Source organism: Coloeus monedula, assembly GCF_965178545.1.
Source record: "Coloeus monedula genome assembly, chromosome: 1".
In the NCBI taxonomy this organism is placed as follows: Eukaryota; Metazoa; Chordata; class Aves; order Passeriformes; family Corvidae; genus Coloeus; species Coloeus monedula.
The window spans coordinates 136,917,167-136,941,729 of NC_138781.1; the positions used below are offsets into that span (position 1 = coordinate 136,917,167).

Genomic DNA, 24,563 nt, shown 5'->3' on the forward strand with positions numbered 1-24,563 from the left:
TAGTGGAGAGAGTGGGAAGCTGGGTTTACATGGAGTCATCAGTGTGCTGTTGAGGATGCTTTCCCACAAAAGAAAGGGGCAGGAACAGTGTGCTTTTCCAACACAGGCAGAGCAGCCACAGACACTTGCAATGGTCTCATAACGTATCAATAGCTGGTAAATAAATATTTAACTTTGCTCTATTTTAGAACATAATGGATCTCAGAATACTAATGTTTCTATAGTTCTTGTGTTTTGGTAGTTTCTTCCTGGTAGAGCCATTGGTACTACATCTGGAATAATACAACGCACTGCTGCGTGATATTGCAGTGTAGCATACATAATGCACTGTACATACTGTCACTGAGCACTGAGGTACTTCAGTGAAAAAAGTAACTTGTATAGGTTGGAGTAGCCAGGGGAAATTTCCTAAACAGGATATCTAATTAGGTTGCAGAATAGCCCACGCTTCAGGAACTGGTGTGTTGCCTTGGGGAGAAAAGCTTAACAAGGGGGTGCTGCAGTGTTAAATAGAAACATTATGCTGAGGATTAAAATGGCAGTAATATGGCTGCCTGGGGGTTAATACTTATTTCAAAGCTGAGGACCAGTTTGGTTTGGCTGGTTATTAATTTTTGGGGTTTTATCTGTCTGAGATGGACTTTACACTTCTCTGTATTATAACATGAAATCAGAGGTCACAATAGTAATGCAGAAACATTCTGGGGCACAAAAGTCTTACAAGTGTTGTATTAAAAAAAAAAACAAAAAAAACCCCAAAACACGTGAAATTAGAAAGTCACTTCCAACAGCTTAGTTTTGTCACTGTGCTGTTCAGGGCAGTGGCAGTGCTGAAATGAGCCAGCTTCAGTTCTGATCTCCAGTGGGTGCTGGAGTCCGGGGCAAAGCTGGCATTTCTGTTTCTGGGTGACCCAGTCAGTGCTGGTGAGTCAGAGTAACAACACCCCTGTCAGTGACAGCATTTATAAACACAGTGTGTCTTCTTCCTGAGGAAATGGACTCCACTTTCCTTGTCTGAAACACAAAGAAGGAATAGCATCAGATATGCTGACAGTGTCATGGAAGGATTTTCCACTCTCCTGGCAGTGGCGGTGGGGTTTCTGCACACCCTGAGGATCCACTGACACCATCTAGGATAACAGGAATTCTGATTATTTCTGATGGACTTTGGTGAGGAGAAGATGAAATTTTAAGGCATCAGTTCAAAAAAATAAACAAAGAAAGAGCCTTTGTTTTTGAGCTCTGTGTGCCCAGTGCCTCCTGCTACCTGCCTCAGTGCAGCAGTACCCTGGGCTCAGGCCGCTCCTCCCCTGGTCTCACAGTCCCCTGGGAACCCCTGGAGCCATTGCCACGCCTGGGGAGCTGCTGCCCTCCCTCTGCACTCCCTGAGGCCCTCACACTGAGGGGCTAAAAATAAAAACTAATGGAAGGCTGAGAACCTTTTATAACCACAAGTTATCGAGTTGTGTAGCTCTTGCTGAAGGATGTGTGGTAAGAACATAAATAGAGCAAGCTGAAGTTTTTAGCTAGGGTAGCTTAAATGTTTGAGCTGCTATTTGTGGAAAGCTCAGCATGAATTGCTAGTTGTGACATTCCAGTTCTGGATTTTTCTGAATATACTGTCGAAAGCATGTCTAATATCTGTCTCTGTCCCAGTAATTTTTAAATAAAAGGAATGAATCCTAATGATGAAAAAATGTACTGGTAGTAGACTTACATTGTAAGCAAAAGAAGAGCACAGCGTGCTGTGGTCTCACTGATTTAAGGTTGAACACCCTGACAAGATCAGTAGAGTGCACTGGATCTGATGTCAAAAGGAGAATGAAGATATGTATTTTGTGACTAGGCCACATTTATGTCCTGGTCTTTTTCAAGCCTCATGCAAAACAGCATGTATGGCAATGTGCTTAAATACCAGCTAGGAGATTTCAGTAATCTTGGCTTACTTGGCAGGGGGTAGAGATCAGCAGTGACTGCTCATGTAAACAAAATATCCCTACACTGGATCCTTCCAAGCTGCTCCGTCTGCACTCCTGCAACCTTTACACTGGCTGAGACTACTCACATCAGCAAACAGTTGTAAGTGAGGGTCCCTTGAAGAGGGTGTAGAGGCCCTTTTAGGGAAAATAAAGAAATTCTAAGAAGAAGTTCTTAATTATTTTCAAACCTGTGAGAATCAGGAGATTCTGAAAACTGAAAAAAGGACTGAAGTTGTGAAAAGGGCATAATTGCATGATTATAAAGCCTGATGTGTTATCTCAGTGCCAGGTTGTGGGAATTTTAGTGAATACAAATATGAGGCCTTGTGTTTTACTTAGAAAATTAGCTTGCTTTGTTTTTATATGGAATGAAGTGGGCTAAAAATAAAGGATTTTCAACGTCATGTCTGCATGAAGGGTCATAGTAGCCAGCTCACTGAAGGCCCAGTTCCTTCGTATCATCCAGGGATGTCGCTTCTTGTGTTGTGCCAGTGTGATATGGCTGGGGGTTGGGTCAGATTATCCTGCAGGCAACAGGAGCTTTACCACCTCCAGTGACAGTCCAGTACTGGTGGCACTGGGGAAAGAAGTCTGGCAGAATGGGGCCTGCTGTGGATTCCCCAGGTGGTTGCCCCTCCGTGGCCCAGACCTGGGCTCTGTATATTCAGGGAGAAGAGCTGGGTGGTGCCAGTGACATCCTAATAATTCCCACCCCTTGGTAGGAGATGTAGTGTCAGCAGCACGAGAAATTTCTCCACTAGCAAGTGAAGGTGTCATAATGTGAAATTACTTGAGATTCCCAATTCTTCTAATAGAAATGGCTGAATTGATTAAATATTTATGTCCCAAGTGCTATGTCTATAAAATGATCATTAGTTTTCCTGTTGTCTGTACTTCCCTTCATAAGATGAAAGACAAGATTGTGGAAAAAAAGTAGTACATTCCCCAGTAACTCATTAGACTCTTCCTGTGCACATGCTTGCTTGTTGAGGAGAGTGGAGAGAAAACTCGGAATTCATTATGAATAAAGAAAAATATGAATCTAACTTTCAAAAGCTTCCCTAATGATTGATGTACATGTTGAATATCCAACTGAGACTGGAGTCAGAGGAGGTTCAGGGTATGTGCTTTTGGACTGGATCACATCCATTTCATTATCTTCAAGACCAGGGGGAAAAAATGACTGATTCTGCACACAAATATCTGTTCGGGGCCTGTATGGCATTTTCTTAACAAACTGAAAGCACATGTATGCATTCTAGGTGTGTCATAGCAAAGAATAAAGACCAATAATTATTATTATCATGAAAAAAATGATCTTATGTGAACGACCTTCTCAATAACCACATTCTGATTGTAACTCCTGTAGAGATACATTGTTAAATAACATTAACAGTTAATAGCTTCAAGAATGGCATCAGGACAACTCCTTAAAGAATTCTTCCCTGCTATGCACAAGCCTCAGTTGGTTTCTGCAGTGCCGGATCTTATCTTACCTCCTTTCTCCAATGCATACTTCAGGCCCTCTTCAGTTGAATTACAAAATAAAGGAACGTATGGGAGGAATTTAAATTGCACAATCAATAAGATAGCTTGCAAAGAGCCTAATCACTCACCTCTGTGTGACAGAATCCATCCCTGAACAGGCCAGAAAGTTTATCTGAGCAAAGGATGGGTTCATATCCCAAGTTACCTGTGATTTCTCTTCTAGGTGAAAATAGCCAGATTTGTGTGTTTCCTGTGCTGCAGAGAGAAGTAGAAGCATCATTTTATTAGTCTGTCTCAGACTCTGTCATACATCAGTATGACGTTAAAACATCTATTAAAAATGTTTTTTCTTGCAAAAACCTTGTAAGTCACTGGAGGGATAAAATTTCTTGTGTCTTTTGGGCAGCCCTTGCACTTACTGAACTGTTTATTAGTCTGTAACACAACACAAGGATTCATGAAAATGTCTTTAAGCTCTAATCCCCTAACAGGCAGTTTTTCTTATATCCCCAAATACCACAGTAGGATATTTCACAGAGTGTGTAATCATTGCAATGCAGCTGATAATCTGCACAGTTGTCTCATCTAATCAATACAATTATCAACTCAGAAATTGCAAACCTTTGTAAAATACCTTTTTTTTTCTTGTTAAGGCATTCAGTTGGATAATAAATTCCCTCCAGTGAGAAAACAGATGGTTGGTTGTAAGAGGAGCAAAGTTTATATAAATTATTGTTGAAGGAAAGAATCCCATTAAGAGTTCAGTATGCTATAATTACATTTGGGTTTTTATACAAAAAATCATGAATGTATTTATAGAAAGGAGAGGAGGTATTATATTAATCAAGTAAAATGTGTTTGGAAGTTCTGTTGAAGGTTAATATGTATCTCCTAGTGAGCCAGAGGAGAGCACATTAAGCTTCCTAAACTGATCGTTGATTAGACTGACGTCAGTGAAAATGCAATTAGTCTTATATATTCTTGGACATATGGAACGGATGTTGCAAAATAGCCAGGAATTAATTTCCTTGATTGCTTTCTTTTTCTCTTGTTTTATTGTGAGGCTTGTGCTTTGACTGTAAAACTCTCAAAGTTTAAAGTGGCTGAGGCTTGAAAATGTGCAGGGTAATTTCTGTGCTGTTCTCCAGCAGGGCTGGAGGTTTAAAGCCCCAAATCTCCAAACAGCAGAATAAGAAGCAAAAATGCACACTTGTGTCTGAAGGTGTGAGAGAGTGTTCCTGGTCGATGTGAAATGAATCTGCCAGGGAGGCATCACTGAAGAATTAATATGGACTTGAGCCTAGCACACTGTTCCTGGACCTCCTGTGGGTCAGCTCTTTATCAGGTGTCTGCAGTCAGCTCAAACTACTGTCATCCTGGTACTCAGCCTTGAAAGGGGTTTTGAGAGTGCTGTGACTATTTTTCATTTTGTTGCTGTTGTGTGCTGAGCAAGGTCTTGTTCTATCCAGAGATATATTAAGCTACTTAAAACAGACAGGACAAATACTTTTGGCAGAAACACAGGTTTGTGGGAGATTTTCATCTTGGAGAGATGCATTTCCTAACAGTAAAACAGCTGTGGCCAGACAGGCAGGATACATGTGATTGTGTTCTTTACTATTTCGGTAATTATCTGTATTGTACCATCCTTCCACTTCCTTGCATAACTAAATCCCGGCCTTGGGTTGCAGAGTGCTTCAAGGGTGCACTCACTTGTATGGCTTCTGTGGATATTGCTTGTGGGGGCTACATAGAAATAATGGATCAATGGTTTAGTGTGTTTTGGTGTTGGTTTTTTGGCTGTTTTTTTATTGAAGTGGTCGCATGTGGCTTGCTCTCAAAACTGGAGCACAGTCCTCTCACCAGTGCAGTGGCACATGTCCAAAGGGGCTGGAGGGGACTCTGAGCACAGCCAGCGCTGTTGTAGGCTGCTGTGGGTAAGACACACTGTGCTGGCCAGGGCCAGTGGATACCTGGGCAGTCCAGCCGAGGTAATCAGCTACAGCGGTGTTGCCCGGCCCATCCTCTGTCACAAGTCCAAACAAGTCTAGATCTGTGCGAGCTGCCGCAATGCATATCCCAGTCACATTTTAGCAGGTCTGCCCTCAGCCTTTCACAGTCACCTGCAAGGCTCAAACATGGATTTTTGTCAAGGACAAATGCAGAGACCAAACAAATCCCAACTGACCAGCTGAACAACCCTTTTTCTAATAAGTTTTTATTGCATACCATTTCTTTGCTAGTTCTCCACTGCATCCTGAACCAAGATGACCTTTAGGAGAAATTGTCAGTTGATCTGGCAATGATACAATTTGAACATGGGTATATGTGATTATATTTCCCCATTAATATTTCCCTAGAGGTCTTGCTGGGCAGAAGACCTCAGCAATCATTTTCAAGACTTTCCTTAGATACAGGTTAAATTTTCTTTAAATACAATGGAAAAGTAACGAAGACTCCACTGATAAATTTGTACACAAATAACTTATTTCCTTAAACCAGGACAGGACTAAGATTAAATAATGTTACAATCCAGTTATTAAAATTATGAATGAGATGCCTCTGCCCAAGTTAAGGTGCAAACAAGACCATATGCCAAAGTCAATAGTATGGATTTTATGTAACAGCAAATGGGAGGTAAAAAGAGATAGAAAGAAATAGAAAAGGGGAGGGGGGAGAAGAGAGTGACAGACAGATTAAGTAGAAAATATCATCACTCATGGATCCTGACGGTGTCCGATTGATCCTGTTCTTCTGGTCTTCTTGGTGGTGAGCGTCCCACAAAATATGCGCTCAGGCCAGGTGGGAATGCCCAGGTACCTTCCCTGCGGGGAACAAGTTTGACAGAGTCTCTTGCAACAGACTTTGGAGCATTTGCATCACTTTGAATCACGTGCAGTGCTCTGGTGCAAGGCCTAGGAAGGAGTCTGGAGGGGCCTTGGGGGTCTTTGATGGATTATGGCACCCCCTCAGCTGCTTCTCACATGAACCTCCTGTGGGTGTGGCCTGTGGGGTTGGGGGTTTCGCAGCTGGGCCAGTGTGTGTAAGGGAGGATGGGTGTTCACTGTCTCTGACCTGAGGTTATGCCACCCAAAACCCTCCTCCTCCTGAGTTGGATGGGGGGGTAGTCTGTGCAATCCTGCCCTCAGCAGATGACTCTGTGGGCTATGGCCTCCCCCACCCCAAACCCAGCCAGAGCTGATTTTCAGGACAGCTGCTGGGTCTGGCTTTCTTGTGGATGCATTCTTTTCCCTAAGCCTTGTTTCCTTCTCCCCAGGCCTGAGGTAATTGAACAATAGTGTTACCTTTATCTTATCTCACATTCCCTTAGCTTAACTCACAATGTTAAGTTCCCCTCAGGAGGCATCTTTAGGGAGGGGTGGGCTTTGGTGGTTGCAGCTTCTTTATACAGTTTTGCCATAATGAGCAAAAAGTCCTTCATAACTATGGTTAAGCCATGAACCATATAAAATTTCAGTCTCTCACAAGTATATAACAAATTAAACTCTTCTCTAGGGAGGCAGAAACTTCTCATGTGCGTATTGCACAATTTGTCCATCTATTTTTTTAAAATAAATTTAATCATTACCGTATTTCATTAATAACAGACCTCTTGTGGTTTGGGTTTTAAGCCTGTTAAAAGGCTGGCAGGAGGCAGTAGTTGAGTCATTTGTATAGAAGAGTGCTGGTAAATTATTCTGGACTTCCTATATCAATTTAATCAGCATAGTCATTAAAGTTCAGTGTTTAGTGTCATAGCATTCAAAGCTGAAATTGTGTATAAAGGCTGATTGAAGTATTTTATGCAGCTTTATATATATATATATATATGTATACTATATGCTCTCTATAATATGGACTTTGTAGTATGCTACTCTGAGCCTCACTGGATGATTCCTTGACTTCTCATAAGTAATATGGAAAAATAATGACAGGAATTGCAGACTGTTTTCTCCCTGTCTTCTCAAAATTAAAGAATATGAAAACCTAATTGCTACTTTTTGACCTGACTAATGCTCTCTCTATTCCAGTGCAGTATTTCAGACAGCAGCCAGAACCATGCTTTGAGAAACCACACAGGAAGAAAGAACAACTTGTGCAGGGACATCATTTTCTTTTATTCTCCTATAATTTTAAGGTTGGGCAATCACCTGAAGCAGGAAGGCTTGTATTTTGTGTTTAAGATCTTTTGTGATATGACTAAACACTTGCATTTCCTTAATAAATAGCTCATCCTTTTCTGAATTCCTTCAACGTTTCGGCTTCAGTAATAATGCCTGATAATGAGTTTCACTGGTCAAAGGAGTGAAGGACTCCCTTTTAACCCAAGTTCAAGTGTCCCTCTTTCCATTTCCCTTCAGGCTGTTTTTTTTCATTGGATGAAAAGATAATTGAGTGTGTCTGGGTTTGCTACCTTGGACCACTCATTAAATTGTGCATCACTGACACATCTGCAGCTTGTCCCTGAGCACTGTAAAGCTGAAACCTTTTCATTAGCATGAGGCAGAAGGCTTACACAGCAGAAAAAGCCAGGGTTCTCCTGCTCCTTCATTCCTGGAGTTCAAGCTAGTGGCTGTGGTGCCCTCAGAGGGAAATTGATTGAATCATTGCCATGAGACTTGACAAGAAGCTTGGGTACACAGAGGGAACATCTTGTTTCTTGTTTTTTTCATGTGCTGTTTGCCTGCTCTTCACAGCACTCAGCTTAAAACCTTCATTTTTAAAACTTCCTCCTTGTTTATTCTTTAGTCAGAATCCAGAAGAAGCCCCCAATGAACACAACAAACACAACACTTTGCCTAACAGGGGGAGACAGAGAACAGATAGAAAAATCTTCCTATACGGGGCAATAAACCTTAATTCATTATCTGCACTAACAGGGATGTTTGGGAAAGGCACCCCAACCCCAGATAGTGCAAATCTACTCTGAGCTATTGAGTTAAATCCTGAACCTGATTTTTTTTTTCCTTTGTAGAGTTCTTTTGTCCTTTTGATGAACAAAATGTTCTTGCTTTTCTTAATATCTTCTATGCCTAAAGAAAAAATGAAGAAAAAATGCAAAGAACATGCCTAGTGAGAAGGCAAAGGTAGATGGGGAGAATTAAAGACATTGACATACTTAAATAGACATTTTCCATACATTCTTATTTTTTCTGATAGTGATACTGACTTCAAATATCCAAATGCTAGAAAATACTCTTCTGTTTAATTTCAAGGAGCAAAAGTCATTTAAGACTGGTGTTTTGTTTCTGTTGTTTCTGTAGAGAACAGGTATCTAGACTCATAAAATTGCCTTGAGTTTTTTGGAGACAAACAGAGGAGAGGGTTTTACTAAGATTTACTTTAGGGTTTCTTACTAGTAAAATTATTGTCCTTGGCGATTTGCTTCAATAGTATCTCTGTAGAGGACAACAGACTAAACCATGCCAGTTTTGTGGGAAATAAAAAATCTGCTAGAACTTCATGTGCCAGTTCCTACGTATTACTGGGCTTCACAGTGTCAAGAAGCCAGCTCTCTGGAGCTGTAAAAAAGGGCACAGGCAGAGAGTTAGTTCTCCCCCAGTGCTGAGATTTAAGCAGTGTGCTTAAGTGCCTATCTCTTGAGTTCAGTGAGGCTGAAAACAGTCACAGAATTAAAACTGTACTAACATCTTTCACCACACATAACACTCAGACTGCTGCATGCGTGGAGTCAGTTATAAATTGAACCCTCGATAGAAATAAAGCTGGGGAGGATTCTTCCTTTTTCCTGTTAATAGAGGTATCTCTCCTCACTGCATTAGAAAGTCCTGGGAGAACTGTAGTAGAATATTTCTAGAGGGGGCCCTGTAGACTTCAACAGAAACATCACTTTATTTTTAATGCAGTGTAATGATTTAAAGTGAGCTTAATATTCCCTCTTCTAAACTCCTTTATCAAAGATATTTTATTTTGACTCTTGACCGTAAGATGGAGAAAGATGGAAAAATTAAGCCATTGTAACTCCTGGCAATTCTTTCAGTGTTTACAGACATTTATGTAAGTTGCTGGCGAAAGCATTTCTCTCTCTGCTTGAGTTAGAGATCGTCAGTAGATCGCTGTTAATGGCATGCTCTTAGGAGCTACTGGAACTAATTTTATTTTAGATAAGCTGGGATAGATACCATGCAGCTGCACTTCTACAAAAGGTCTGAAATTATAGAGAGATTCTTTTTTTCTGATCACCTGTTGCTGTAGTGTTTTCTGACTCCTCTCCCCTGCATTTTATCCCACTGAGTCACCACAATTCACTGCTGACCTCTGGAGCAAATGACATGGAAAAAAGGCGAGTCATTGATGGTAGAAGTCTGAAATTTTATTGCATTATAGTTTCTAATTGCTGGATGCTGCCTGGGGAAGACATGAGGTTGTGTCCTTGCATCCTAAACACTGGACATTCTCTCTATCTGAACTGCCCCCATATTGTGCATAAGCTGCTGGTTCTTTATCACAGTGCAGGTGGAAGCAGCACCAGTGGCTGGTGGTGCCCATCCCAGTCTCCTCACCTGCTGCCTCTCTTGCTCATGCCTGCACGCACCTTCCCTCACACAGTTGTTGCTGTTTAAAGTATCTTCTACTCAAATCTGAAATTATGTTTTGTAAGCCCACAGCAGGAAATCCAGTTACTGCTCCAATATCTGGATGTCTCTTCCGTAATATTTCCTCTTTCCCCTTGGCTTCATACATTCTGTGGTCTCTGTAAAGCAGTTATTTTCCTCCCCTTCACTGATTAAAAAGTGGATGTACTCCATCTGGCTGCCAGAGAAGCAAGATTTCGGGATATTTATAATAAAATAATTATTTTATTTCCATATCAGAATAAGAGGACAGTTGAGAATGTTTAGGACTTTCTGTTGTCCAGTCTGGTGTTAGGGCACTCTGAACACCATCGTGCAGGGACTGAGCCAGGAGCAGAACTGGGGCTAATCATGGGGTTCACCAACAGCCCCAACAGGGCAGGTGGTAAACCAGGGGGGCCAACCAGAAGCAAAGAGGGCTGGGACCAGGGACACAGCTGGAGACAAGCTGCAACATGCATTTACAGGGTCCACCCAGGAAGCATGGCTGGCGACTGGCATTGTGTTGTACCACTGGGACAGAGACTGATGACCCCAGGCTGACCTGGATGGGGTCCTGGGCCATGGGCAGGGGTATGGAGAGGCCCAGGGTGGGGCTGTGCAGGTCAAGTAAGGCCTGTTAGTGTCCGTGGAGCTCCTCTTCTGAACCCTGGGTAGCACTGTGGCTGCAATCAGCTGTAGGACCCAGTGGCCACAGTTCTGACTTGATAGTGCAAAGTCTTGCATTTTATTCTTATTGAAAACTTGTCACAGGCAGAGTGGGAGCCTCAGATAAAGTTTATTAAAGAAGCCCTCCTGTTGAGTCACAGGATGCAGAAAGGATCCCCTTGTTTTTTAAACTCATCGTAGAAGAGTCTGAGTGTAGCTGGATTGAGTCTTAACCCCAGACTTTGTCAACAGTTTATGTCTAAAGGATTATATAACTGAACCTTTACACAACTTTGTCCCACAGGATAAAGGACAGCAAACCAGATATATTTAAATAAATAGATATGATTTTTTATTATTGTAATGATTAGACAAAACTATCTTAATCAGAATTTTTTACTATGCAGTATAGGAGCTATAATAACTATTGTAGTGCACTGTGAAGCAACATTGAAGCAATTGTATTAAAGCTAGCAAAAAAAATTATTAATGATACTTAATTATTACCTGATTGGTGTTACTCACCCGTATCAAAGACAGTGGGCCAGTTTCTTTCAGTCAGCCTTGAGAGGTAACCTTGAAGGGCATTCTCACTCAAGGGAGAAATCTCTACACATGCACTCCATGAAGGGGTATGGTAGAAAGCCCTGCTGTTCAAGTCTGGGTCTGGGTGATTGACTGACTGCCACTGTGTCTCCAGGCCAGCTGTGTCAGCTCAGCAGCTTTAGAAAAATTATCAGCAGTGTCACGTGTTTGTTCCTTTGTCCAGGTATTTTACCAGGTCTACCACATTTCCATCTCACTATCAGAATATTTAACTTCAGGATTGAGTCAGACTTGGCTTCAGCATTATTCAATACCAAAGGCAGCGCAAATTCCCCTTTTTCATCTACCACTGATAGCTTTGCAAATAGGACACTGTTCAGGTTATTTTGCCCCATTCCAGGGAGAGCATCCTGCTGCAGCATCACTGCTGGATGGCCATGGACATGTTTCAGTTTCTCCATCTGTAAAAGGAGGGCAATGTGTCTCATTGGAAGGTATAGGGCTCAGCTCCTCACTGAAACTTTGCATGATTAAAATGCTTTCTAAGCATTGCCAATTGGTTGCTACACTATTTGTTGCTGAAGTAATGTAAAACATCTTGAAGGAAATTTTGGCCCTATCAAGAGAGCACAGAAATCTCCTTTGCTTTTCCTAGAATGGGGATTTCAATTCTCATACCAACTGTGTATACCAACAGGGAATAATTTTTTATGCTCTTGTCCTTGATCACGTGTCCTTGGAAAACATTACATCAGTTAAGTTTTTAGACACACTGAATTTATGCATTAAAGCATTTTTCAAAATTCAACAGTCACATCACTTTCAAAACAAAAGGAAAACCCGAATGAACACAGTACACCCAACTGTGCACACATTTCTGAGAGAAAGAGGGAGCAAACAAACACATGGTGTATTTCACTTGCACTGCTGAAAGCACAGCTGGAAAGTGCTCAGATGATTGTGAGGATCTCAAGAGAAAAAACTGATAGAACAGGAAAGTGATGCACTAAAGAGCATTAGGGAGATTCTTACTGACTGCAGCAGACTTCAGATCAGGCAAACACAGTTTATGTCTTATATGAGAATTTAAGGCAATGCTGACAATCACATAATCTGAATCAGGACATATCCAGAAGGAGAAAGTAGAGTGCATAGGTCAGTATTTTATGAATTTTCCTGGCTATATCTGTACAAAAAAAAGTCTTTAAAATAGTAACACTATGTGTTTATGGTTTCTGATTGCTTGGTTATTTTGAGTACTCTTTTTAGGTAACATATTTAGTACTGGCTTATGTTTTCTAGCTTTCTACAAAGGAGTATAAAACAAGAAACAGATTGTGATATATGCTATGCATAATCTTAAAACCCAGCAGGATTTATGGAATGTAACTTTGAATTTTGACAGTCATCTGATGTCTTCAAAGACAAGAGAAAGCCAAGATAAGACCATGCTACAGCATTCCCAACACAAATCTGTTTAGCTGCTCTATGTAAAAATGCAGTAATGAAGATCTCTAACCCCCTCCAGACAATCTCTATCTGCTTCTTATGATTCAGCATGCTGTCTAACCTAATGTTTCTTTTGCTGTAATTCAGATCTGTTTACCCCGTGGATCTGGAGGAAGTTCTGTTGCTGTGTTCTTTTCCCCCGCCTTTCTGCTTGTAAAAGACTGAGAGCACATCCCCCTACCTCTTCCTTGCTAAGCAACCCCCGTATTTCCCTATCTGTCTTACATTCCAGATGTCTGACTACCCTCTGTTCTGATGCAGGATCCTCTCCAGGGTTTTTCCTTGTACATTTTAGAAGGACTTTGAATCCTTTTTGCAGGGACCCATGGAAGGCAAGTGGGAGGATGGTTCATGCATCTAATACCCAGGTTTCTGCGGTACTGCCCACCACCATGTAGCCACAAAGATGAGCTTATGGGATTCCATGGAGTCACATTCAGTTAATTCAATATCAGACTCTTTTCTGAGCAGTTGTCACCTACTCAGTTATTTTGCTTCATGTTCTTCTGAAGTTCTTCACAAATGTAATTCTCTATGCTTTTTGGTACTGAATTGTGTTCTGTTGTCTAAATTCTGCTCTAGCTGGTCAAAGTACTTTTAATCTTATCTCCCAAAGTGCCTACAATTTGGTATTGTCTGCAAATTAGAGAAAGGTAGAAGTCACAAGGGACTTGAAATAACAAGTCTCTCAATGGTCCTGGAAAACCCTAATCAATATATCTTCTGTGCTGGCTGTGAATCCTTAAATCCATGACAGCTGTTCTTTCAGTACAGCTGTCCAGCTGGCAGTGCATTCGCCTTCCTGCACTTTCAACCAAACCAGCTTTTCCTCGCTCATTTATGAGAATCTCATAATGTCAAAAGGTGTGCTAAGATGCAGAGATGGTATATACTGCTTCTGCCCTGTCCATAAGGCCTCTTAGTCTGTCAGACAAGGAAAATGAGATAAATTACTTACAGTTTGTCCTTAACAAGCCCATGGTGATTGTTGCTTGTAGCCATACAAATTTGAAGTGCTAATGGGAAGACTGCTTGATTTTCTGTTCTTATTTTGTTCTTAAATATTACAGTCTAGCCAGAAATTGATTACATGACCTTCTTGCTTTGAAAATGCATAAACTGTGCTTGCTCTTTCCTTGTCTTGTGAACTCAATCTATTCTCAACAGTTTTCAAAGATTGCTAACAGATCTGGTATCAGCTAAACTTAATGGAATTTGCCTATCAAAAAGCATTTATCTTACCTGAGAAATTCTCTAGCCTGTTATGTCTTGAAATAACCTGTGTTTCTACACCTTCTTGTTTGTTAGTAACCTGTGATCTGAGTAGAATGACTTTGAAGTGATAACCAAAGCAATAAAAATCCATCTTTTCAAGCATACTGTTTTCATCTTTCTTCTTTGCATTTTCTTGTTCACCAGTTATCTTCCTAGTTCTGTAGAATAAGCTTTTGGCCTGGCTGCATTGTTTTCGTGCTGAGCAATCTTCTTTTCTGCAATTAGCTCTCTTCACTTCAAAGTGATATGAGCATTTTGTTCAGATTTGTTTTAAAATACAGCTCTTGGCTACCTCTCCAATCCGCTCATCGCTGATACTTGGAAATCCGCTTCTTCTGAATCATTCAATACTATATTCTTGGCATGTAATCACTTACTGCATTTCACAGCCAAGGCCTTGGTGGCTGTGAATGTCCCTCTGTGCCATATGACACAGGAATGTGAGGATCAGACACTGGGCTCACATTGCCACCTCCTCCCATCCCCCCAGGCCTCATCATTTAGCAGCTCACCTGAACCAGCTCCTCACTCATGGCCTCTTAAAACAGCCTTTTCCAGCAATTGAGTTCCTCTGTGATCATCTAGCAATTTTACAGGGCCTGTCCCCAGTTCTGGTTCTGCCATGGTGATAGTTCTTGATTATAGCACCCATATGTAATAATCTCAAAATGACTGGTGGATGTTCTAACATGTTTTATAGTCTGAAAGAGCAGCAGTAACTTTCCTGGTGTGGAATAGAGTCAGAATGAAAAGAGGTAATCTACATTATGTTTATTTTCATGCTGCTGCTTAGGGAAGAAGTTAAGTCCTGTTTACACCAACTTAGAGAAATTAATTGCAGTGTTAGTTAAATACTGCAGTTGTGCAGTTGGTAAACAGTCTCTGTCATAGATAGTGTGAAACATGGTGGGTATGTGCTGCCCAGAGGTTTTTCATGGATTGCTTTCACTGATCCTTTTCCCTTTTTCCTCTCTGTAGATTATAAATTCAGTGGTCTTGCTGATTCTGCTGAGTGCCCTGACTGATCCTGACCAGTACCATCTGACTAGTGCTGAATTAGGGGGTGATTTTGAATTTATGGATGATGCCAGTAAGTATAAACTCCCTAATTACTAGCACTCATTGCTCCAGCATTTATGTAACTGTCCTATCATTTCAATAATTACCGTCCTTTTAACTATTGCTTCACCTTTGTTACTTACAGATGCATTTTTATTGTGAAGGGTGTCATGGCACAGTTCAAACATGTGTCCTAGTAGTAACCTTATCTGCCACCTACCTATTAGTAATCAATCCGTCTGCTCTGCTGTGTCCTGGCTTGGCAGGAGCAGAGCCAGCCCTTGACAGGGAGATGTATCACTGAGCATGGTGCTGAAAGCCCCAGGGGAATTTTGCAGGACAGAGGGAGATATGGAGCCTCTGCACCTCCCAGCACCATGTCCCAGAGCATGCCTGCACATGCACAGGAACCCACACTGCTGTTTATACAGCTGAGTGCATTCATTCATGGTGGATGTATTTATGCACCCCCATGTGCATGTGGCATGACTTGCACAAACCAATGCAAGTATAAATATCAGCTGTATAGTCACAGAGCCGTTCCTTCTCTTACTGAAAGGCATTGTAGAAAATCTTCAATTTCAGGGAAGCGTAAGATAGGTCATTTATGTCTCCTACAAAACCTCCCGTCCTTTGTAAATGTTTCCTTGTTCAATAACTTTTTCAAATTATTTGGTGATGTTTGTTGAATTAACTGTTTAATTCATATGTAGTAAAGTTTTCCCTCAATGTGATTTTGATGAAAATGTCTGTTTATTTTCATATCTGCTCGCAAGATGGCTACATTCAACTTCTCTCATAATACTCAGAAACAAGGTCTATTGCTAATCACACTGGTGTCTTTCTGCTCAGAATCTCCCCCATCCCCAGCTAAAGCTCTAAGTCCTTTCCTCATTCCTACTGAAGTCAATAAAAATATCCATAGAAGCAATAGCCCCACACATGAGAAAAATAATTGCCCTTTGTTGTGTCAGAACTGCTGGGTATCATTTAAGGGATGCTTATTTCCACAAGGTCTTTAATGCAAATATCCCTGGAGGGTCTACATTGAATTAATGATAAGGAGTGATAGCTACTTTATTGTGTCTTCATTGAAAAACCACCTACAACTTCCGACTAAAAATCTTTTTATATAACTGGATTTAAGAAAGTAAGGACCATAGTAGATACAGATGGGCTCCTAGCTGATTCTGACATATTAAAACTGACTGCCTTGTCCTAATTCTCAGAGATTAACCTTGGTAATGACTGTCTGTCAGTGTGGTTTTATATAGCTGACATCAGAGGCCTGCCAGTGCCCAAGGCTTTAAAATTGTAATTCTGTTTTGTAATGCAATAGCTGTCAGATCAAGTACGTTGGGGATTTCCATCTACACTTGAAAATTGTGTTTTCTGTATATTTTTATCAAGGCTTCTGAAGTGAACCCTGCAAGACTATGAAAGGATGGCTTATGGGCCAAGCGACCTCATTTCCATTTGGTAAAGGGAACATTTCACAGGCAGTTAAATTGCGAATGAACACTTGAATTAATGTCTCCTTTTATTCTTTGACTCCCTCTGGTTTGGTGCCTTACTGAGTAAAGGCAGTTGAATCAAGCTACTGACTTTTATAGTAACTGAAAATAACTTGCAGGAGATAATTTCTCTCTTCTTTTCTTTAAGTATGACTATATTTGTTCAAATGCAATGAAATGTTTTATTAGGAGATAAATCATCAGACAAACTTCCACATACTCTTATCTTTTTCTACTTTTGTCTTTTTTTAAGAAATGTTTTTCAGGTTAGCTGCATGCACTGAAACCATGTATATAAAATACAGGAAGATACATAATTTTTTGTGCTGAAGAAGGTCCCAACGTTGTTATCTTTATGTACTTCTGTTGAGAAATAATAATGATGTAAACACTAATAGCCATTATTCTCCTTATTGTTTATGGTTCTATCAGTAGCAAACAACAAAAAAAGGCAGACACAGCCTTTACTTGTAAAATTTTTCACTCCCTTTCTCTCTCTCCTCTAAGAGGATCCCTCATAAAAGATCTGAAAACATCATCTGGAAATAAACTTATCAGCTGAGTCACAGTACTGAAATGAAGTTAATGACAGGTTTCCCTTGACTTCCAAGAAACCAGGATTCCCCCAGTATTTGTATTCAGATTTATTTCTAGCTGTGCCTGGTTTATGGAGGATTATCAATTTTCTGTTCCAGCAGTGGGAAAAATTCCTGCCACCTGCAGAGTCACAGCCAGTCTAATGCAAACTGCTTGAACATACCAGTGCAACATTGGTTCTAATTCCAGGATTTATTGTGGTTCCAAGGGCATTACCAGATGCTCCAAAATGCCTGTTTGATTAGGCAGTGAAAGAATTTACCTGAACACTTAGAAAAAGTTCTAGGCTGTTTATTTTCCCTTCTATTCTAGGAAAGGAAACAAGGGGGAAGAAAGTCTGCCAAGACTTAGCCATGTGGCAGATGGAGGTACTGGAAGACACCAGTGTGTGTGGTTTGTGTGGCTCTCCAAGATGTACATCTGGGAGCTGGGTAAAATTCTGGGTAAAATGCTGGGCTTCCTCCTGGGCTGGATATTCATCTGAGCCCATTTAGTCTCATCTTTCTTTTTATTATTTCCTGAGGGAGTTTAGAAGCTGGACTAGGGAAAATTAGAAATGTGTGAGCTGCTCAATGTACTACTGCTGCTGTTAAAAGACTAATAATCTCAGAGCAGGAGATGGAAAAGCCCTGTAATTCATTTTGACTTCCTAGAGGGTTTTGCGTGAGCCTTCTGCTCAGCTTCTTCAGGCACACAGACCATCATCCTGACATGTCAACAGCCCAAACAAGCAGTGGGTGTTGCTTGGTTTTATTTACTGCTGTCACAGTGTCAGAGATGTGTGTGATACTTCACAGGCCACACGACAACAAGGAATGAAATCCACTGTGTGCCCTACAGAAACTGAGGGGAACTTTGATGCTGATGTCAGCAACACAGGTCAAAATCTGCCTGTGTCCCTTCCCTGGGATGGGCAGACAGGACAAGCAGAGATCTCAAGGCAGGGGAGAATAATGTGATGATCTCTCTGCTGAATATGACATGCACCCAGGACTTAAAAATACTAATTCAAATAGAAAATTTTTAATAAAGAAATTTACAGACAGCAGGCTTGGACTTCTGCTAGGGGATAAATGGAAGTGGGGGAGTAGGTGCATTCCACTCCATCAACACCACCCATGTAGTATGAGTCCCAAATATAGGGAGGGGCAGAAAACTAGATCACTGCCCAGCCAAGGATATTCAGGGTGGCATCTTTCAGTCTAGTTTTATACTCTGGAGTAAATGTGCTGGGCCTGAAGGTGCAGGGTACTCTTTGCTTCTCATTGGCCTGTTCTCTTTCCCCAGGGAGAAAATGCTGCTGCTGTGCAGGTTGTGACCCAGGAGGCTGCAGGGCAGCAGAGGCATCGAGCTTGCGGGCTGCATCGAGCTTGCGCAAGTGGCCTGGAGGGGACAGCAAGGCAGTAATCCTTAGCTGGCAGTCAGCAGGAGGCTGTTGGATAAATAAGGCTGGGAGAGTGGGAGAAATTGCCTGAGGATTGCAGGCTGCTGATCAGCAGCTTTCTGGCCCCTGCTGTCAAAGCTGTGAGCCAGCGATTAACTCCAGGGCTGGGGCAGGTGATGAGGATTTAAGGTCTTTATCAATCCACACAAGTCCTGGCTCAGGGACTGGCCTTGCTGGCTGCCCCTCCTTGTTCCTGCAGGACCCACCATCAGCTGCCTCTGCAAGAGGGGAGGGGAAAGCAAGTAAATACTTTTGAGGTGGATTCGAGGGAGCTCCAACTGCAGCTTGCTGTGCACACAAGCACCCCATGCTAGGAGCTCTCCCCAGCCCCAGCAGCATCTGCTCTCTAAAGAGGCAGGAAAGTAGGATGTCACTGCAAGGTATAAGAATTAAAAACTCAACTGGTTTCTTTAAATCCAAGGAGAAAACTCAAAAAGCCATCTTGGGCAATAGGCTGGATAACCCCTTCAGTGGTCCAAATACAGCCCTTCTAGCCATGAATGCCACAGAAAGCACAGCATGGCTGGAAAAAAAAATCACACACCCCTGTCAGTTTCTCATTTAATGTGCTGCATTTCTAGTTTCATTCTGATTAATTGAAGCTGACACAGCTCAAAAAACCCAATGAAGCCTTAAATGAGAAAGAACTAGCTTGAGCCAACTAGGACTTGGCATAGTGGAGCACAGCTAGGGAGACACGGGAGACAGGGAACATGAGTGTGTCAGACCAGAGTTTCAATGTCAAGTTCATCACAATTTGCTGGGCTCTGGCTCTGAACCAGTACTGCTGCAGTCACCAGCAAAGTGGAACCTGTGACTGCTGCATCTGCTGCAAATGTCAGTGACAGCAGCTTTCCCCTGGATGCAAGAAGTATGTGGCTGAGATCAAGAATAAATGCTTAAGCGGTGCCTCCAAACTGATGGTCAGAATAAAAATATTGATCAAAGAGTCTCTTTTACAAGAGATTCAGTTGAGGTTAATGGCTACAGCAGCCATTTTCACTTTTCTCCTTTTCTTTCATTACCTCAATTGTACCTGGTCTATTAAAAATAATTTTGATTTCACAGGATGTATGTAGGTAGCCAGAGTAAATGGCCACACAACCAGAAGTGTCTGAAGAGGCTGCAGTACCTTTTATTAGTAGAGGTATATTTTGTGGATGCTTCTTTCTCTTGAGGGCAGAATTCAGATCACTTCCAACAGGCACAACACAGCCTTTACAGCTCCTAAAACCCTAGAAACTGGTCAAGGTAATGCAGCTCAAACACCTGCACTGGTTGTCTGGATTCTCTGCTCATTCTAAGAGGAGAAGGAGGTGCCTTTGCAGAGCAGTTTGGGATGCACTGAGATGTCATCCCCTCCTGAATGATAAGCAGGGAGCCCAGCTGCCTCCTGATGGCATTTTGTAGCACCCATGAGCTGAGTTGCAGGATGCCACTGTGAAGGAAGCAGTGAGCACCAGGGTGCAGCTAAACCCACTGCTGAGTGCAGGCCCCTCTCCTGGGTGAGACCTGCTTATTTTGACAATAAGACAAAGATTCGAGCATTTGTACTGTGAGAAAGGATATCTGTGCTCCAGGGCCTCATCAGACTAGAGACTACAGTGGTTTGAATGTGCTCCTTCCAGTGCGAGGACACATTGCTTTATCCTTCAAATTTAATCCATTCAATTAGGAAGTAGCCTGCCATAGGACTTCTTCTGTGGCATTTGAGTCCTTACACACTCAGAAGGACAAAGTTTGGGGACAAAAGAGAGAGAACAAGAGTCCTGAAACCCAGGGCACAGGCAGTGTTCTGGAAAAGGAGAGACCAGGCTGAAGGTCTGGGTACTGGGTAGGTACAGTGCCCAAGGAGCCAGAGAACATAAGCACCTCTGGAGATGTCCTCACCTGCCAGCAGCAGTCTCCTCTTGCTCATTTTTCCACCAGCTTCACAAGTCTCAGGTTCCTCTCTGCATCAAGGGCCAGCAGAAATCTGGACTAGTGCCATCTAGGGCAAGGTTTGGGTTCCCTCAGGCACAGGAGGATCAGGGACTGGGTCTTTTGTCTTCTGCATGGATGATCACACTGGTAGGCTGGAAATAATGACAGACAAGACTCAGTGCCTGTCCTTCCTCTTCAGCCATGACCTGGGTGAGCCTGCACTGCTTCCTGGTGGTGGCAGGTGAGACCTGTTCACAGCTACCAGATCAGGATCTGTCAGAGACTTGGGTGAAGGCTCCAGGGCACCTACACAGAACCTGACTGTGATGCATCCAGGGAGTTGAGGGCCTGTCCCATGCTGTGGGATGCTCCTTATCATGTGCTGGAGTTAGAAGTTGTGACAACTCTGTCATCAAATTACACTTTGAATGCTTCCAAAGTCACAGTAATGAACATCCTGAACACTGTCATGTGTTTGTGCATCTTGGGTCCTCCACGTGCCTTATCAAGGCAGGGAGTTTAAACACACCTGGTGACAGCAATGTGAACAGCAGGTACCTCACCAATACCAACAGAGGTGGCACCTCTGAAGCCATGTCCTGCTTACCTCACATCCTCTATCCTCTTTGTGCACTGACTTAACCTCAGAAAAATAGGCACTATGTTCCATTGCACTTCCAAACTCACTGTAAGGTCAGGTTCAGGAATTCACTTCTGATCTCCTGACAGTGGTCTGTAATGATATCTAGGGAGGTGCATATGGAAAGACCAAACTTAAGTAATTTTTTCCCCTCAGGATCTCCTTCCAACTGTTCATGGCTTAAGAACTTCTTAAATCTAATGAAAAGTTAATTGAAAGCTGATCAGCAGTAGAAGAAAAGGATAGGAGTCCTGTAATTACTCCAGTCAAAACCTTAAAAATATTTTTCTTCCTTTACAGCTTTACCTTTCCTGACACTTACACATTTTCATTAATAAATATATCTCTGTGGTATTCTTGGTTGAAATGAAAATTTTCAAGATGTTATTTCTGTGGTAATTAATTTCTGGGCATAGAGCAGTGATAGGGGATACACATCATGAAGTCACCCCAAGACAGATGCCTTTATCTGCCAGTTTTGCTCCTTTTCCAGTATAGAGATATATGAGCAATGGTATACAGCAGCTGTTGGTGAAGAAACAATCTGTAGTGCAGAAAAGCAGACACATTCTGACTACAGATGTCAGCATCACCAGTAAAATCTTGTAAAGTTTTGTCAAAGCTGCTTCTGAGTTTTGAAAATCCTTAGAAAAATTAGACCATTCATCTCCACAGCCTTATGGAGGCTGTAGTGGTTTGCACAGTGTTAGTGTAAGTGTAAACACAGTGTAATGCTGCAGGCTTGCACAGACAGAAGCACTGTCTTTGCTTCTTGTATTTAGGAGGCTCCCCACAAAAGCCAGAGATTTCCTTCAGCTATGGCTGAACAATGCACCTGACCCGATCTCCACCCAGCTCCCACCCTGCCCTTTGAGATGCTCTGCACAAGGGAGATGGCAAAATAACTGAACCAAGCTCTGAATTTATCTGCAATCATTGATGTGTCTTTTCCAGATATGTGCATTGCCACCGCAATTTCTCTCCTTATGATTCTGATCTGTGCAATGGCTACGTATGGCGCATATAAGGTAATTCATTTTATTCAGTGAAGACAGGAATAAAGTGAACTACACAATTCCATAGAAACAAAATTAAGAAAACTGTTTTCTGACAATTTCTTCTTTACTTGTTTAGCTGAAACTGAGAGAGGGAAAAAAAAGAACTTGAAGAGGCAACAGAACTGATTCCTTAAATCAGTGGTACCCCAGGGCCCCTGCTGCAGGCAGCGGGACTGCCCCATTGTGTTGATTGTCTGCAGTTTCAAATATGAGTAAGCTCTGGGCAAATGGTGAATTCAGAGAACTGAATCTTGTACCTATCAAAATTAAGGGAATTTTTTCCCATTCACCTCCCAAGCCTGTGGTTTGTCCCAACATTAATCCTGTTAATTAGAAAGGACAAGAATCATGTGGTTTCTAAATGTCCTAATGTAACGAGTTGTGGGAGTTGCACTGGACATATTTCTGCAGTTCAGTGGCCGAACTGCCTTGGCCAACCCTTTGGCTGAATGTCATATTTCTTTTAGCTGATTTATTACTGCATAATGTCAAATATTCCTTAGATTCCTGTAGAAAGACATATATGCCTTTATTTTAACTTATGGCTGATGATTTTCTAATTTATTTCATTTTTAGCAACATGCGGCTTGGATCATCCCTTTCTTCTGCTACCAGATCTTTGACTTTGCTCTCAACACGTTGGTTGCCATCAGTGTACTCGTCTATCCCAGCACAATTCAGGACTACCTCCGTCAACTGGTAAATCACTTGATGTTCACAAGCCTTTGGGGGCTTTGGGGGAAAAAACCTCTCTAAGGTGCAGTTTTTGTCCTGTATTTTTAGCTAGTGGTATTCTTCTCATGCAGTCCTTGAGAAGTTCTCTCAGTCCTTGCTAGTCTGAATTCAACATCCTTGCAAGGCTACATTACTAACTTACTACAACATTTGTGAAAAGCTCTGAAGTTTTGCAATGACATGAAAGCTCTCAGCACCATTCATTTGGAGTGAGACTCATATTGCAAGACATAGATGATAAATAATTGCTTTTACATTAAGAGTTATTGTGTTCATATCAGTGGCTTATTTTTGATGCTATTTCAAGGATATTTTGTTGCTCCTTTTAATTTATTTGGTAGCTATAACACGTTTCATTAAGCAGGAGTTTGATTGATTGTAGGTTTGGTTTTGCTAGAAAATATTTTGGATTCTGTCCTAGGGACATTTAGAGGCTCCCTTCTTGTTCTGCTTTGGCCAGACATCTATGGCCATTATTGCCTAAGTGTACACGATAGGATCACAACCCCCTACAGCAAAGACAAGAGCCCACCAGCCTCTGTCTCATCACAGGACCATGTCCCATGTCCAGCAGGGTTCACGTGGAGTCACAGAGCTCTGGAGAAGCCAGTGCTGCAAATGTCTCTGAAAATATGCCTTGAGAACCTGAATACAGATTAGCTTGGCTGTGAACTTTGTTGTGTGAATGGAAAGCTGGCCGGTATAAATAACAGGTAATGAGAAACAGCAGGCAGATAAGTAGCTGCACAAATTTGCAGTAAGAGGCAATGTGTCATGCCAGTGAGAGCTGGGATGCATCAGGAGGCTGTTATCCTTCATCTTATTTAGCACCCACCTGCATTCACAGCTGATGGTGTGCTGGAAGAGAAGTAGAGTAATAAATTAAAAGGTTCTCAGAGATACGAGTGGAAAAGAGCAAATTACAGCCATGGTTCAGTGAGTGCTAAAGCTGGCACTGCTGCTGCTGGAGCCCTCCTGCCTGTCCTTTGCCTACAGACCCTTGCTGCTGCATCGGTGCCAGCCCTGCTCTTCTGGCAGCACAAGCATCTGTGTGGCTGCAGGAGCTCCCCCCACTTCCCAGAGCATGAGTTGTCACCAGGATTTTGTCAGTCTTGGTCACTGTGCAAGAACAAGACAGGGACAAAAGCAGGCTGGGAAACATGCACTTAAAAGCTTCTGCTCTTCTGCTGAAAATCTGCTGCTGCATTTGGAGCTGACTCACTAGAAGGGCAAAGAGCAGCTGTTCCTCTTGAAATGTGTGCTAAAACATCCCTGTATTTCCTTGCAGATAAAATAATAATAGGCCCTTCTGTAGCAGAAATAGAAGGAGCAGGCCTTGGAAGGGATCTGTGGTCTGTGCTGCTGCTCTGGAGTGTTAGAATCTTTGGTTGCACACATCCTTGTCTTGCTGTTGTAAATCATATTCTGGACTGGTAATGAAATGCCCCAGGACTTCAGGAGCGCTAAACTGTCAGTGCTCAAAAGGGCAAGGGGGATTTCCAGGATAATTATAGGCTGATTAGCCTGACTTTGCTACCAAGCAGAATAATAA

The 24,563-nt window shown here is 42.1% G+C and overlaps 1 protein-coding gene across 1 annotated transcript in view; it reads left to right on the forward strand.

Moving 5' to 3' along the window:
• Nucleotides 1-24,563, forward strand: part of LAPTM4B (lysosomal protein transmembrane 4 beta) — a 61,695-nt gene that overhangs the window by 2,794 nt on the left and 34,338 nt on the right. Inside the window, exons 2-4 of the mRNA XM_082297201.1 lie at nt 15,020-15,131; nt 22,173-22,246; nt 22,853-22,975. Of these exons, the coding sequence (XP_082153327.1) occupies nt 15,020-15,131; nt 22,173-22,246; nt 22,853-22,975 (309 nt within the window). The remainder of the gene's footprint in view (nt 1-15,019; nt 15,132-22,172; nt 22,247-22,852; nt 22,976-24,563) is intronic.